This window comes from Astatotilapia calliptera, chromosome 10 (assembly GCF_964374335.1).
Source record: "Astatotilapia calliptera chromosome 10, fAstCal68.1, whole genome shotgun sequence".
In the NCBI taxonomy this organism is placed as follows: domain Eukaryota; kingdom Metazoa; phylum Chordata; class Actinopteri; order Cichliformes; family Cichlidae; genus Astatotilapia; species Astatotilapia calliptera.
This window is the reverse complement of record NC_137431.1, coordinates 15,083,298-15,097,842: the sequence shown is the minus strand read 5'-3', so window position 1 is coordinate 15,097,842 and position 14,545 is coordinate 15,083,298. Positions and strand designations below refer to the sequence as shown.

At 42.0% G+C, this 14,545-nt stretch overlaps 1 protein-coding gene across 5 annotated transcripts; it reads right to left on the bottom strand.

Annotated features, from left to right (window-relative positions):
- Window positions 1–127: 127 nt before the first annotated feature.
- map7d2a (MAP7 domain containing 2a) lies at window positions 128–12,657 on the bottom strand. 5 transcript variants are annotated; one of them, XM_026181840.2, is made up of 17 exons: window positions 12,207–12,657; window positions 9,874–9,966; window positions 9,344–9,439; window positions 9,180–9,257; window positions 8,593–8,756; window positions 8,405–8,501; window positions 7,342–7,431; window positions 5,782–5,888; window positions 5,581–5,699; window positions 5,103–5,464; window positions 4,868–5,009; window positions 4,608–4,779; window positions 4,354–4,458; window positions 4,185–4,235; window positions 3,934–3,973; window positions 2,201–2,855; window positions 128–2,086 (listed from the first exon to the last, which is right to left on the bottom strand). In XM_026181840.2, exons 1-17 carry the CDS (start codon window positions 12,241–12,243, stop codon window positions 1,828–1,830), a joined length of 2,667 nt encoding a protein of 888 aa, XP_026037625.1. In that variant the 5' UTR covers window positions 12,244–12,657; the 3' UTR covers window positions 128–1,827. The 5 variants fall into 5 exon arrangements, with proteins under 5 accessions (XP_026037625.1, XP_026037626.1, XP_026037624.1 ...); XM_026181841.2 differs by having other exon boundaries at window positions 4,868–5,012; window positions 9,353–9,439; window positions 12,207–12,656; XM_026181839.2 differs by having other exon boundaries at window positions 4,868–5,012; window positions 12,207–12,655.
- Between the last annotated feature and the right edge of the window lie 1,888 nt (window positions 12,658–14,545).

Genomic DNA, 14,545 nt, shown 5'->3' with positions numbered 1-14,545 from the left:
TCAACATGGTGCAAGTAAATAATCACAGTCATTGTTCATTTCAGGGTTTTGCAGACTGCTGAGTGCTTATGATCCTCAGCACCCGTGCTTCATATAATAGGCACACATGACCACAGAGCCAAAAAAGTCGAAATTCTCAGTTTTGCGCTTTATTGTTTCAGATATCCATGCTAATCATGCACAATGTCTACAGTAATTACATACGCTAGGTGACTGACACTGGTTTCATGTATGGCAATGAGCAAGCGTGAATACTTCTTTGATGTGGCATTGTGTATTATTAATTCATAACCATTTCCAGTCCTCCAGCTGTTTGAATATGCAAAATATATATAGATGTGTATATCAAACCATAACTCAGATATATGATTTATATTTCAATGTGGCTACTTTGCATAAGAATGTTATATGGCCATTGATTTGGGTTGTTTGACAACAAAAACTAAATGTCACTTCTTAACTGCACTGAATGTCGACATTACTGTCTACACCATGGCAGACATGATGCATTTCAAACCAAGTTTCAAGTATTACAGGTCACAGACACACAACTATCCCAGTGATCAAGTTAAGATAAACACAAAATAAGCACTGAAGTAAAGCAGCTGCTCAGTCCCAGATAAGGCATCTCTACTGAAAATACATTTTAACGCAATACAGAAAGTGAATGTCACTGAATTGTTGAAGAAGTGTTCATGATCTCAGATGTAAGGGGGGGGGGGGGGGGTGTCAGCAGTAAACAGTATCTTTGAAGCTACAGGCCAGATCATTTGCAAGTCGCTCAGCAAAGATTCCTGTCCCTGCGCCCTTCAGTCCTTCAGTCCAGTTCAGTATCCAGACATAGAGGGAAATTTCTGTTTCACAGATAAGTTAGCACTGGGTCCAACACAGCAAGGCACTCCTACCGATATCTTTTTAAATAACAAGAAGTTTAAGGCTGCCTTGCTTTCTTGATTTCTGTATATTTGTAGAAGACTGGTTCTGCTCTGCAACATACTGGTACTTTCTTTGCATTGGTGACATGACTTGTTTTTAGTTTGCTGCAACATTCAAGTTTACTTGGAATTTTTTAAGGTCATTTCCCTCCTCATTTGCATGCAGTTAGAAAGATTTGAAAAGGGAATAAAGGGAAAATATCAAGATTATAGTTTGCTGGGACAGAAAGTAAATAATACATAGTTGGAGTAGTCTGCCTGGATTTTAGTTTGTTACATAAATCCAATATCAATACACACACCAGTAACATTGCTAGCATTAAAAATAAACCTGTCATGAACATTAAATAGTCTTGCCTTCCCAGCAACACTTTGAATATCGTTTAAAGGCTTAGGAGGGTGTTTGGAAAGGCTACAGTCATCAGTGCTCTGAGCAGGCTTTAATACAACATGAAAATGAACTGGGAGCCAGTAAGGAATCTGTGCAGGGCAAGCTCTTCTCTAGCTAATGTATTTAAGTAATAGTATGTTTTTGAAATTTTTCTAGTATTCAAATCCCTGATATTTTTTTCCTCCATCGGGTCACACATCTACTGACTGTCTGTCATATGTGGATACTTGTCCTCAGAACAAGTACTGCAGATTCACAACAGCTGTAATACAGTCATTTGCTATGTTATTACTAAATAGGAGATGTTTTGTTTATATTGAAGGTCATATTGTACATTTTTAGGTCAATCTCTATGGCTCTATTCCCATTATTTTAATGACACAAGAGCACATATCCAAAATGTGACATCCTTGTGAGCGTATGTGTGCTTGTGTGTGAGAGACAGAGATGGAGAGGACAGAGACAAGGCAAGCAAGAGAGGAAGAGAAAGGAATTAATCGGCTACTTGATGCTTAGTTTATTCGAGGACGGAGGTGCCATCCCAATGAGCTTTGAGTCTGAGACGGGACTGACGACACCCTCAATGAGGTTCTTGTTGCAGTCACCGATGCTGCTTTCAGAGGACAGTTTAGCATAGGTGATGCTCCCTGTCAGGTCCATCAGCTCTTCGAGGGCCCGGGTGTTACTCATGCCGCTGCTCTGGATTTCATTGACAGGTGAGAACTCTGGGATCGAAATGAGTTCTTCCTTTGAGGCCGGGCTGAAATATGACAATGTGAGAAATCATATATATTACATATTTACACAGCCCCCCCCCCCCCCCCCCCCCCCCCACGCTCACATTTTAGTAATAAAGTGTTACCTAATGACTCACCTGACCTCCATTGACTGCACCTCATTGCAAGACCCTGTGTGCTTCACATCGAGTGGCTCCAGCTTGATGACTGGTGGTGATAGGTTTCCCATTGGAAGGGGTTTTACGGGAGGTCTACCAACCCCAAGCTGGGACCCTCCTTTATCCTTTCCCCCAGCTTTGTCAGCTGATGGCACATCCACGCTCTGCTCTTTGCTTGCTTCAGCTGTTGGAGCACTCCTCTTCAAGGCACTTCCTCCAACCTTTCCTCCACTATTCATCATAACACCCTCTCCCCTCAGCTTTGTGGGGTCTTTCATGATTTGGTCTGTGACATTAACACTTGCTCTGTGCTGCTGGTTTACATTCATTTCCATCTCTCCCCTCTCTTGCTGGAGTACACAGGCTTTGGCTACTTTAAGGTGGCTGCTAATCTCTTCCCTGGTTTGTCTTGTCTCAGATTTCTTGTCAGGAACACTGTGCGTCACGAGATGAGTGTTGTTTTTTACTTGCTTATGATTGTCCATCTGTGCTGCTGCTGTGACTGTGTCTGTCTTACTGAGAGCAGTGTCCTTTATTTTGACCTGAACTATGACCTGCTCTTTAACCTGAAAGTCAACCTTTTTGGTTGCTGGCTCTTTAACGTGAGCATTGCTTTGAATAGTCTTTATATTACCTGTGAAGAATTAAAAGATTTATCTTTTACAGTGGGCTTTCCTTTGTGTCGACTGTCCAGTTCAACATTAACATTTAATTTAAGTTTTAACAGAAGATATCACAGATGTCATTACCCACAGCATCGGCTTAGCAGGTAAAAAAAACAAAAGGACAGCTCAAATAAAGCATAAGCTCAGATTGTGCAGAGCAGCCCGCTAGAGACAGAGCTGAATAAATCTTCCAAGGGCATTTTCAAGAGCGGCTAATTTTACAGTCAGCTCCCTTGGCACTTCACTGAAAGGTGCCCTTTCAGCACCAGGAAGGAAGTCCGTGTCTCCTCATACGCCACCAAACGTTGCAGAAACACCATGAAAGATTTTAAATGCTTAGAAATGTGGCTTCATCAGCTGAGGGTCACACTCATTCTTCTGAATAATCAAAGCCAAAGCACCAGAACAAGCCAAATCATAAAAATGTAGATGCTGTGGCACATGCTCAAAATTAGCTACTGCAAATTCATTCAAGCTAAATCAGTGGTTCTCAAAGTGGGGTCCGGGGGAATATCCATAGCCATCGGGGTGACATTCAGGGTGCAACAAACCCTTCTCACTGCTGCATAGCTTGGTTGAGTTGGCTGACATGCTGAGTTTGGTTTTCTTGAGAGCTGAAACGGGATGGCCAGTATGCACTACGTCTCGTCAGATGTAAATGAAGTCAGACAGGAAGACAATTTTGTATTTGGATCCTAGTCACATTAAGGGTATGCTGAAAATATACAACTGTTTTGCACCTAAACCAACTGAAATGCGTTGGTGTTTAATACCAGGACACAGGCGTGGAAACACACAGTTGCAATGACACTCTGAATGGGACTGTTAGAAGCTTGTGGCTTATTGGTGCTGGGACTACGAGGGGACCCTTAGAAAATGTGCTCCCTTGTAAGGAGCAGCTGCCCTGGCACCCAAAAGTTTGAGAACCCTTGAATTAAATCATAAACCTTGCATGCCCTGATTGCTTCTTTACAGCAGAGCACAGTAAGCAGGACCAGCAAGCAAAACTTAGCAGATCAGCAGGGGGGGACTGAATAACACACTAACCTGGTGGCGAGACGCGCTTTGTCTCCACCTGTTCCTCCATCTGATTCAGCGCAGAACAGAGACGATCAAGTAAACATTTAAGGCAATCAGGACACTCAACCAAAGTATCACCAATGATAGAATTTAATAAAGATAACAACATGAGAAAGTTGTAATAAATTAAAGTCAAAAGAAAAAAATATCAAACAGTCAGCGGGTGCTTAAAGGCAGCAGGTCTACTGTATGAGGACAGAAGCTGTCTCTTACAGTACCTTCGACTCAGCTTCACCCTTCCTAGTTCTCTTCATAATCTCCTCAATTCTCTGGAAAAGAATATCAATATTCAATCACTCTGGGAACTTTCCAGATATTCAAACAGATATTTCAAGAGAAGAAATGCAATCTGAATACAGCAGTTGACTTGTCTGTGTCTACAGTAACCTTTTTTCTTTGTTGCCGCTCCTCTTCCTCTTGCTGTGTCTGCAGTTCTCTGTCTTGCCGTTGACGCTCCACATCCTCTTGAGCCAGGACTTTGGCTTTTTCTCTCTGTTGAGAGCAAGAAGATCCATACATAGCCAAAGACTGCAATGATTTATACAGTAATCCAAAATTTTTAAAGACAAGAAAGCTACAAAAATCTAAATGCAGAATAATTAGCAATAATAACAGACCAGCACTTTATAAAGACCACTGACCTCTCTGTCCATCTGGGCCTGTAGCTCCTTCTCCTGCTGTTCCTTCTTCCATTTTTCTTCTTCTTGTTTCAAATGAGCGTCTGCCTCACGCCTTCCTCTCTCTTTCACTTGCTGATTCACTGGCTCCTGCCGTTGCTGCTCCTGTGCAAGTTGCTTCCGTTCCTCTGGTAACCTGATCCACATGCATATGAATTTGTCATCAACATGTTTTACGTGTATTCCAGACCTTATTTAAGGTCATTCCAGATCAATCAACTCACCTTCCTTCTTCTTCTTGCTGCTCCCGTTTTTTCTCCTCCAGTTCTTTCTGAGCCCGAGCCTGGCGCCTACGCTCAGCCAGCAACCTGCTAGCCTCCTCTGCATTTGATGTGCCAGCAGCCACCTTGCCTGTGCATGGTGCTGCTTCTATCACATAAACAAACATGGAGTAAGACTCTTCCATATGTAGTAAAACTGAATGTAAAGGGGGGAAAAAAAGGAACTTATAGAATCCACCTTTTTTCTTGTCTCCATCCAGAAAATTGCTCTGTGTCATCATCTCTAAGGGATCTCCTTTGGAAGTCAGCTGGTTTCCTCTTTCAGGCGACTGACATTTTTCAATAGTGTCTCCTTTGAGGTACTTATCGGAGGATTTGGTTTTAGCGATTTCACTACTGGCCATATTCTTCTGAGCTGGTGGAGATGAAATTAAGCTGTTGATGTCAGCGCTCTTTTTCACTGCAGTGTCAGCTTTGGTGCGCTCGCCCTTTTTTCCCACCTTGTCATTTTCTGCTTTTCTATTATTACTCGGGTTGGGGCGCTGTCTTGTCGGTGAGTAATGGTACTGATGTGCATTGCTAGGAGACTGGGCGCGAATCCTAGGCACACAGAAGGAGATGTCCAGCTTAAGAATATAGTTTTATAACAAACTGAACAAAGTACTGCTCATGCTCAGAGATACATTTGCCCACCTTTTACCAACAGTTTAGCTTACTTGGAAGGGGTGGGAGGGGAAGCCAAATGTTTGGTGAAACTGGCAGGAGATTCAGATCTTCTCACAGGGGACCCACAACCTGGGGATGCAGTTCTTCTCTCTCTGCGCAGCCGCTCTTTCTGTAAGAAGTGTTAGCTTCATTTAAATCATAGCCTGTATCCACTAATGTCTCGTTCTTAAAGATGTTGTCCAAGGTCTAACCTTTGGGGTGTTGGGAGTGGACTGAGAGCCTCCCTGAAGTCCAGCTCTGTTGTGATCTACACGGTTCACCGAGGTGTGGAAAGGTGATCTGTGAGGGCTGCAGGGTGCTGCATGATGACAGAAATAAATTTTGGTGAATGATACTCACTGATAGAGAGATAAAGACACAGCAGTAGCAGTAAAAGTACTGGACAGCACGTGCTGCATACAACTAAAGCTTACACCCTTATTTTTACAGCAGAAAATAAGCTACAGGAGGCCTTCATTTTTTTTTTAAAACACTGCATTTCCTCTCTCTGATTAAAAGGAAGGCATCGAGCTTTCAGCTTAGGATAAGCAAAGTCTAATGTGGAAAACATTTCACTGCATCTGCATTTTTGTGATTCAGCCATCAGTCAGACATAATAAGGTATTAACACTTTCATTTTAGCAATTAACCCATGCACTACAGTGCACTACAGTGCAGCATGATGCAACCACACATGTGGCAATACAGTGGCTGTGAAAAACAGTGCAGAAACCCACTCCCAACATTTGGTTTGTGACTGCAAATGAAAACAGACAGATTTTGTGCAAACTCAAATTACAAAAGCAAAGGCCCTAAACACTGACCACCTTGCAACACCCATGTCATATTTTTTTTTTGCCATCTTTGCACCTTGTCATCAAGCTGAACAGTCTCTAAGGAGTGCAGTCATCTCAGTGTGGCTGTATCTGTGTCTATTTTTGTGCACATATTTTTATTCTAGGTCACTTACGATTAATCTCTGAAACCGCCTGCTCCAGGGACCCAAAGGCAGCACCACTTAGCTGCTCTTACTCTGAAAACCTAATTTCAGGTTATCACAATAAAACACCCCGACCCATCTACAAACTCTGAAACACCCTCCAGCATTTCAGACCCAGAATCCAGAGTTTAACTACAGAATTTAAATACTAATCCAGAAGTTGTTTTCTGGATTACAGGAATGTCCCTGCCACAGTGAAACACAGCAAAAAAAAATCATATACAAAGGCTTGATGATGATGAATTTATGGAGGAAACAAGTTTAAACTAACAAGATTCAGTCTGTGAAAAAGCTGACACTGTGCACTTTTATTTTCCTCTTTCTCCTGCATGGTGGTCTACTCGCAGATGTGCTGCAGAGTTGGCAAAGAAAAGCAAACTGAAATACTTCTGCGTGCTTTTATGTGAAAATTACGTTACATCAGATTAAGACAAGTATTTTAGGATAAAAGTTTAGAAACATGACAGCAAAACCTCTTTTTCTGATAACATCTTTGTCTTGATTTCAATCCCTGAAGGCATAGTACTGTGTTCACAGTGCTGTGCCTCTATGCTGTCTTTGCAAATAACTCAAATGTAAAAGCCACTGCAAAAACATACACAACGAGGCCTGCAAAACATACAAAAGCAAAGAAGCTATAAAACTGAGCAAAAGAGTAACTTAACAGGCGTGCGTTACAGAAAGAAAAAGTTGCCGGACACAAAGCACACGGTAACTCTTGGATGAATAGGTGGGGTAATGGATTTGGGAGGCAAGGGGGGCTAAACTTTACCAGATTCGCTGACAGCAGGAATGGGGGAGGCAATGCCATGGGAAAAGGCGGAGGCAGCAGAGAGAGGGAGTGGGGCATTCTCACAGTCACCTATAGGCAGCGGGCGGAGCAGAGCAAACAGAGCATTTGTGAACAGTTTATCTGAGCAATTCCTCATCCAGTTGTAGAGACCAGCAGGGATGCTGTGAAGCCATGTAACAGAAACATTTTTTTCTTTAATTTAAAGCTTCAATTTGTAGTTTTTGCATATTTTTGAGTGTATAAACATGGAGTTAGTGTATCAACTACTTTGCTTCATTCATTTGCAGACGTTTGAACAGACAGTTCTCTCCAAAATCAAACTGACATGTTTTTATTCTGGCCCATATTATCCATTGTCTTCCCTTGTGTAGTGCCAAAAGACACACACATAAAAGTGAGGTGTGTCTTTCCAGAAATCATGTTCCTGATACTCAGTAGAAATCCACAAACTTTGTTGCATGCAATTTATTTTCTGTCTATCAACCCACACCTGCCTACTGTATAGAAGGGTGTGTGTATCTACCTATGACGACAGACTTGCGTCAGTGTGACAGGATGCAAACATTAGCCCCCTCAGCTGAGCTCTAATATCAGCTATACTGTATGCATGCTTCTTTTGGTTGGCAGGTGTAGTTTAGTAGAAAGAAAATAGTTCCTACATGAAACAAGGTTTGGATTTTTTCCTGGAAAGAGACAAAGTTACATACGAATGAGGATGGGGGGACATTTGTCACTACCGAGCAGAGGAACTGTCCTTCAAAAAGATGCTGATTAGCGATACACCCGTGCTGTGTAATTCCACCATGTCTTTGCAGAAAAACAGGAAACCATCTCTGTTCACGCGCATTTCAGAAGCAAGGCTGTCAGCCATGATCAACCCTCTTTAACACACACATAGTGTTTGTCTGTGTTATGTTATCTAACAGAAATACAGCAAAATGTAGCTGCAGTGTCTTTTCAGTATTCTGCTATTTCAGACCATCCCACAATATGCTTCCATGCTTCTTTGTTCTCAGGAAAAAAAACCCCAGACTATTCTTACCTGCTCCTTGATGGTAGCCTCTGCTGCAGCGTTTTGTCCTCTGCTCCAGCTGGAGGCTGCGCTCCAGAGAGCGTTTCATCAGGGCCTCGAGACGCTCCTGAATGCAGCACAGCAGAGGTGACTTTTACACAAACATTACAACTTCACCATACTCACCGATCACAAACACACAACAACAAAATGCTGACCCGCTCCTCCTCGAGCTGCTGCCTCCTCTTTTCCTCCACTGCAGCTCTGCGGAGATCCTCTTTCTGCCTCTGCTCCTCCAGCCGCCTCCAGCGTTCCTCCACTGTGCGTTCATACTGCAGCCGAGCTCTGCGCTCCTTCTCCCTGATTAGCTGTTCCCGGGCCGCTGAGAGAGACAGAGTGTCTTTTTGCTCTTTGCTTGTTCATGCATCACACATACCATGACTTTTCTTCTCTTTAGTAAATTGGTTTGGTTCAATTTAATTTGGTTAAGTTGAGTTTGTGTCTCTATCCACGCCTAAGATGAAATCATGAAGTGAGAAAACCCGGTCATCATGAGGTCACCGCTGGCGCTGCGGGATTATCTGCGAGTAGGAGACCTACTTTTGCGGACTTTTCTACCTTAAACTCTCTAAAGTGACACAGCACATCGTATCAAAAACCCAGTGAACTCAAAGTGCATCCTCTAGCCCTTCTATAACCAATTAGACTGCAGAAGAAGGGGGGAAAAAATGAGTGACTGAAACTGGAAAGGAACAAAAAGCCAGAGGCCAATAGAAAACAAAACAAAAACCAGGACATCACCTACCCAGGCTTCTCTCCCTCTCCTCTCGCCGCTCCTTGGCTAAACGCATCCTGTCGTCTGTCCTCAAGTAACCCTCCAGAACTGAAAGAGGAAAGATATTAGAGAGCAAAAACAGGGCAGTGGCAATAAAAGAGAAAAATAAAACAAAAACAAAAGTTGAAACTTACTTGGTTTACCTCCATGGTTGCTGCTGACATTAGCAGGTAGGTGGGAAGGGGAAGCGTGCCCATTCATGTGTAGCTTCTTCTCTGTGTTAGATGGGGCTGGTTGGAGGGATGGAGGGAAAGGACACTCAGCTTTGCATAAAGTGGGGTGACATCAGTGCACTGCTACTTTCTCATCAGCAGAGGGAAACATTCATTCAGCTTGATTAGGGGCTTCTGTGTGGCAAAATGCTCAGTCAAGAAGTGCCAATACAAGCAAGACGGGAGGAAACTATCCTCCATGTGGGAGTCAGTCCACATATGCTGACTGTCGCTTTTTGTTATTGTTGTTGAGCGTTCACAAGCCGCTCCTCCATTCACCGATAACAGCAAGGCCCTCAAGCACGCTGCCCTAATATTCGCAGGCTTGCAGTCTATAAGCAATTGTGCAAAAGTCCAAATGATTGGAGAGTAAGTGAATTTAATCCAGATTAAACAGATTAATGGAAGGAAAAGTGTGATTTATGTGACAGAAGCCAGAAAGGATTACTCACTGTTTTTTCCAGTCCGGGCTGGAGAGCTGTGACTGTTTGTTGGAGATTTCTTGTCAGGAAGTAGAGTGATGGATGGCGGTGCCATCTTTTCACCTAAAGCACAAAACAAAGCAACACTTGGTGTGTTCATCTAAACGATACGGTCATTTTACTACATCAATGTCACAAAATCACTGTGTGAACGGAAAAGCTTGCCTGTGTACTTATATTGGTAAATACACTGGAGTGAACAGGATTTATGAAGAGGTTTTCTATCTATCTATCTATCTATCTATCTATCTATCTATCTATATCGATCGATCGATCGATCGATCGATAGATAGATGATAGATAGATCCATTTGGTCCATGAAAGTATGTTTATGGAACTGTGATGTCATATTTGTGACATATTTCTGCTGCTCTCTTGGCCAGATTTATCTTGAAAAACATATTTTTTTATTCTCACTAACACTTTCCACCCAAATAAACAAAGGAAATGTAACAGTCACTTTACCAAAAACTGATTGGAGCTTCTAACATGTGACAGTGATATTCCTTTTTCGTTCAAAGTAACTTCATGAGACATATGTTTGGGATATTTTTCACACATTATAGGCCAAAAACTCATTTATAACACTTTAAATTCCCACATTCTATTTTTGCACAACACTTGTGCACAGCAAAATAAACCACAGTCACATGATGTGTTCTCATTTTAAGTCTTTTCCCTTAATAAATAGATTGACACCCATAAATTACAGTAATAAGTCAGAATATAAACCCTTTTGGATTTTAAGATTTAGAACAAACACATTTTCTAAATGCTCAAGAGTCAAAACAAACACATTAAGAAAGAGTACTTTATTGATCCCCGTGGGGAAATTCCTCTCTGCATTTAAACCATTCACTCAGTGAAGCAGTGGGCAGCCATTGGGCACCCGGGGAGCAGTGTGTGGGGATGGTACCTTGCTCAGGGGTACCTCAGGGTAGCTGTTCAGGGGAATCGAACCCCCGACCTTCCGATCATGGGGCCACCACTCTACCTAGCTATCCCTGCCCCTTGATTAATGATCAAATATTATACTGTGAGATGACTATTGTCCTGAAATGAATCCTGAAATAAGTCAGTAGCACATCATCAGTGTAAAGCCCAGCCATGAAAATTTTTAATTCCACAGATTCACTCAATCGATCTGTGCGTCGCTGGCTGAACTGTCCTCACACAGCCAGTCACTTCACTTCATCAAGTGAATTACTTCCTTTCCAGTCAGGGCTTTTATTGCCTGCTGAAATCTGGCAGACAACACAGACTCCTTTTTCTGCATGATCTGACTGACATCAGACACGAGAGCTAAACGTTAATGCTCAGCTGACTTCATTAAACATATTCCTGTGCTCACTCATTGATTTGTAACATTTCCATGATGACATGAGCTCTTTTATAGGTCACAGGTAAGTCTACCTCTGAGTAAGGTGGTTGCAATTATTGACTGTAGCTTTTATGGCTTTGAGGGTAATAAAGACCAGGTTGTCTCTGTTTTATAGAGGAGCCTGTCAGATTACTCTTAAACATTAAAAATAAATTTGTGTGTATCTATCTATCTATATGTGTGTGTGTGTGTGGGTGGAAGCTGAAGAGCTCATGGAGATGAAGTTGCTTTAAAAGCATTTAGAGGTGTAAATATTCAGTCCTTTTCTCTTTCTCCTGTATGAAGCAGTGACACGGGCAAATCTTTCGTCATGATAGTTAATTTGATTATTGTGCATCAGGGATATTTCTCCTCTTTCACGGTGTACAGGGTGGAAGCTAAACAAAGTGAAAGCTTATTATTCAGCTTATTGCTATTTTTATTGCACAAAGTCTGAACAGAAATGACTTCTTGTAAAATCACCCACGGGCCTCTCTTGTACCTCCACCCATTTGGACCTTTTTTGAGCGTCGTCACAGCAAACAAAACAAAAATAATGGTAATAATAATAAAGAGCAACATGGGCTCAGCATGGGAGCCCCTATCAAAGCCCTAGCATTGATATCTACCCCCACACAGCTCACACAACGACAGAAACACACAAAGAAACAACGCATTTCTCTTGCTCGCGTTTACTCTGGATTAGTGATTTAGCTTCTTTTTTTTTCAATGAAAGTGAGGTCGGGCATGCACTTTACAGACATTACCGCCATCCCCACAGTGGCTATTAAGTGAGAGAGAGAAAAAAGACGCTGGAGCTGGATCATCACCGCACAGCGTCAGGCAGATAAAGCAGCAGCGCTAATATGAGTTGCGTCATGGATGAGTCTGCTTTAAATCCACGACGAGGAGTGTAAACAAACCCCACATACACCAGGCTTACCTGTGACTGCGCCGGATAAGGCGACTGTTTTCGCCATGGTAGCTATTACAGTCAGAACAGCCTACACCCAAATGTCATCCAAAGCGGGCTACAGTGATGCAGCACGGCGATCCGTTTCCCTCCAGCAGCAGTGATAATCGCAGCCACGGCGGACCAACACGAACACACAGCATTCAGCGAGGTGCCCTGAAGGTCGCTATGCGGCTGTGGTGAAACGTGGATGGAGGAGAGAGAAATGCTGCTGGGCATGAAGCGGCAATGATAAAGCGTATACAACCCCGTGTGCTCGCCAAACCACAGAGTGCGTCTGCACGGCGTGAGCGCGCACTCATACACGGGCCGTCACACATTACCGGCAGATGGAGATTTCCACTCAGTGCAAACAGCAGGCGGGCCCAGAGTGAGCACACTTTGACGCAGCGACAGATTGCGGGGAGACTATGTGTAAGCAATGTGTTGTTGTTGTTGTTAATTGTAATAGCCTCGTTTCAGCAAAGATCATTTATATTAAGCTAAAACTGCGTGTCACACAACTCAAGAAAAGGCTCGTTATTGTGACAGTGATGTTTATACAGAAGTTTGTTTTGTACGAAAGACATGCAGGACACAGTATCATCAATCTGATAAATACAGTGGCCGAAAACAGGTGGGTATGCAGTAGAGGTGGGAATGACCAGACACACAATACGTCACTCATGCTACAACTTTAATTTATATTATTTTTCAGCATTATGCAATATGATGAGCATTGCAATTTATCAACTTTCTTTTTTAGTTAAATTCTATCAACATCTGTTTAATCCCATAACAAAACTATCTCACTTGTATTGTTTTTGTTGCAAAATTACATTGTCAAGTGCACCATCGCTAAAACCTGCCATAAATGTTGTCATAAGACAGAGCCAGTCTGCTACCAGTCTGAGACTGAATGTGGTGAAGTTGGCAATTCCATGCAATCTGTTTCTGATAATACAGCAATAAACTGTGTCAAACTGTTAAAAATCACACATCTGTCTCTGTCTGGATACAGAAATTCACATTTATCTATTACAGTTCTTCTCAGCACCCTTCCTGCTCTATTGGAATAGAACAGCCAGTTGAGTCGGATCTCCTCACTTGGTGCTCACTGACAGGTTCATTCAGACTGATGGCAACATGTTGGCAACCTGTCTGCATTTATAAATCTGATAGATAGTATTTGCAAACCTTTGACAATTCTCTGGAGTGAGTGCAGAGAGGTCCCCCATATCAGGAAGATTGTTGTCGTGTCAAAAGTGGCCATGAGGGCATAACATCTCCAAGTTTTGGGAAACCATTTAGTCACCACAAGTTGCAACCAGTCAAAAAATGTGAAAAAAATCAATACAATCGCCATGCATTCACCAGTTCTTTTATAGATGTTGTCCTAGTGATTAAACTGTTAACTTCCTCTGAATCAAGAGATAGCTTTTTCACATTAAGTGTTGAATGGCTTATCTCTGGAAAGTGGAGCATCAGATGAGTTCTTTTGTTCAATAAAGGGCTATTCCTTTCTTTTCTATTCAGTCTGCTATTTTCTTTCAGTTATTGGTTCCTATGCATAGGAATCAAGAGGAAGACAACAAGGGTTGACTTCACAAGCCTTTCCTGTCCTGTGCGAAGTTGATCCAGCTCATAGATCAGGCCCCAATTGGTAAATACACTGGAGTGAACAGGATTTATGAAGAGGTTTTCTATCTATCTATCTATCTATCTATCTATCTATCTATCTATCTATCTATATCGATCAATCGATCGATCGATCGATAGATAGATAGATGATAGATAGATCCATTTGGTCCATGAAAGTATGTTTATGGAACTGTGATGTCATATTTGTGACATATTTCTGCTGCTCTCTTGGCCAGATTTATCTTGAAAAACATATTTTTTTATTCTCACTAACACTTTCCACCCAAATAAACAAAGGAAATGTAACAGTCACTTTACCAAAAACTGATTGGAGCTTCTAACATGTGACAGTGATATTCCTTTTTCGTTCAAAGTAACTTCATGAGACATATGTTTGGGATATTTTTCACAGATTATAGGCCAAAAACTCATTTATAACACTTTAAATTCCCACATGTCCATCAATGCCTCATCAGAAAAGTTCTAATATATTTTTTCTTTCTTTCTTATTCTTAAGTATCTGTAAAAGATACTTAAACTGAGATTTTTTTACTCAAGGACCCCATCACTGCAACGAGAGCAATAAACATGGTGTCATTGTGTAGATAGATATATTTAAGCCCATGTAGCAATTTTCGTAATAATTTAACACACTGTACTCAATAAAACACACCCCAGCTATCAGGGCA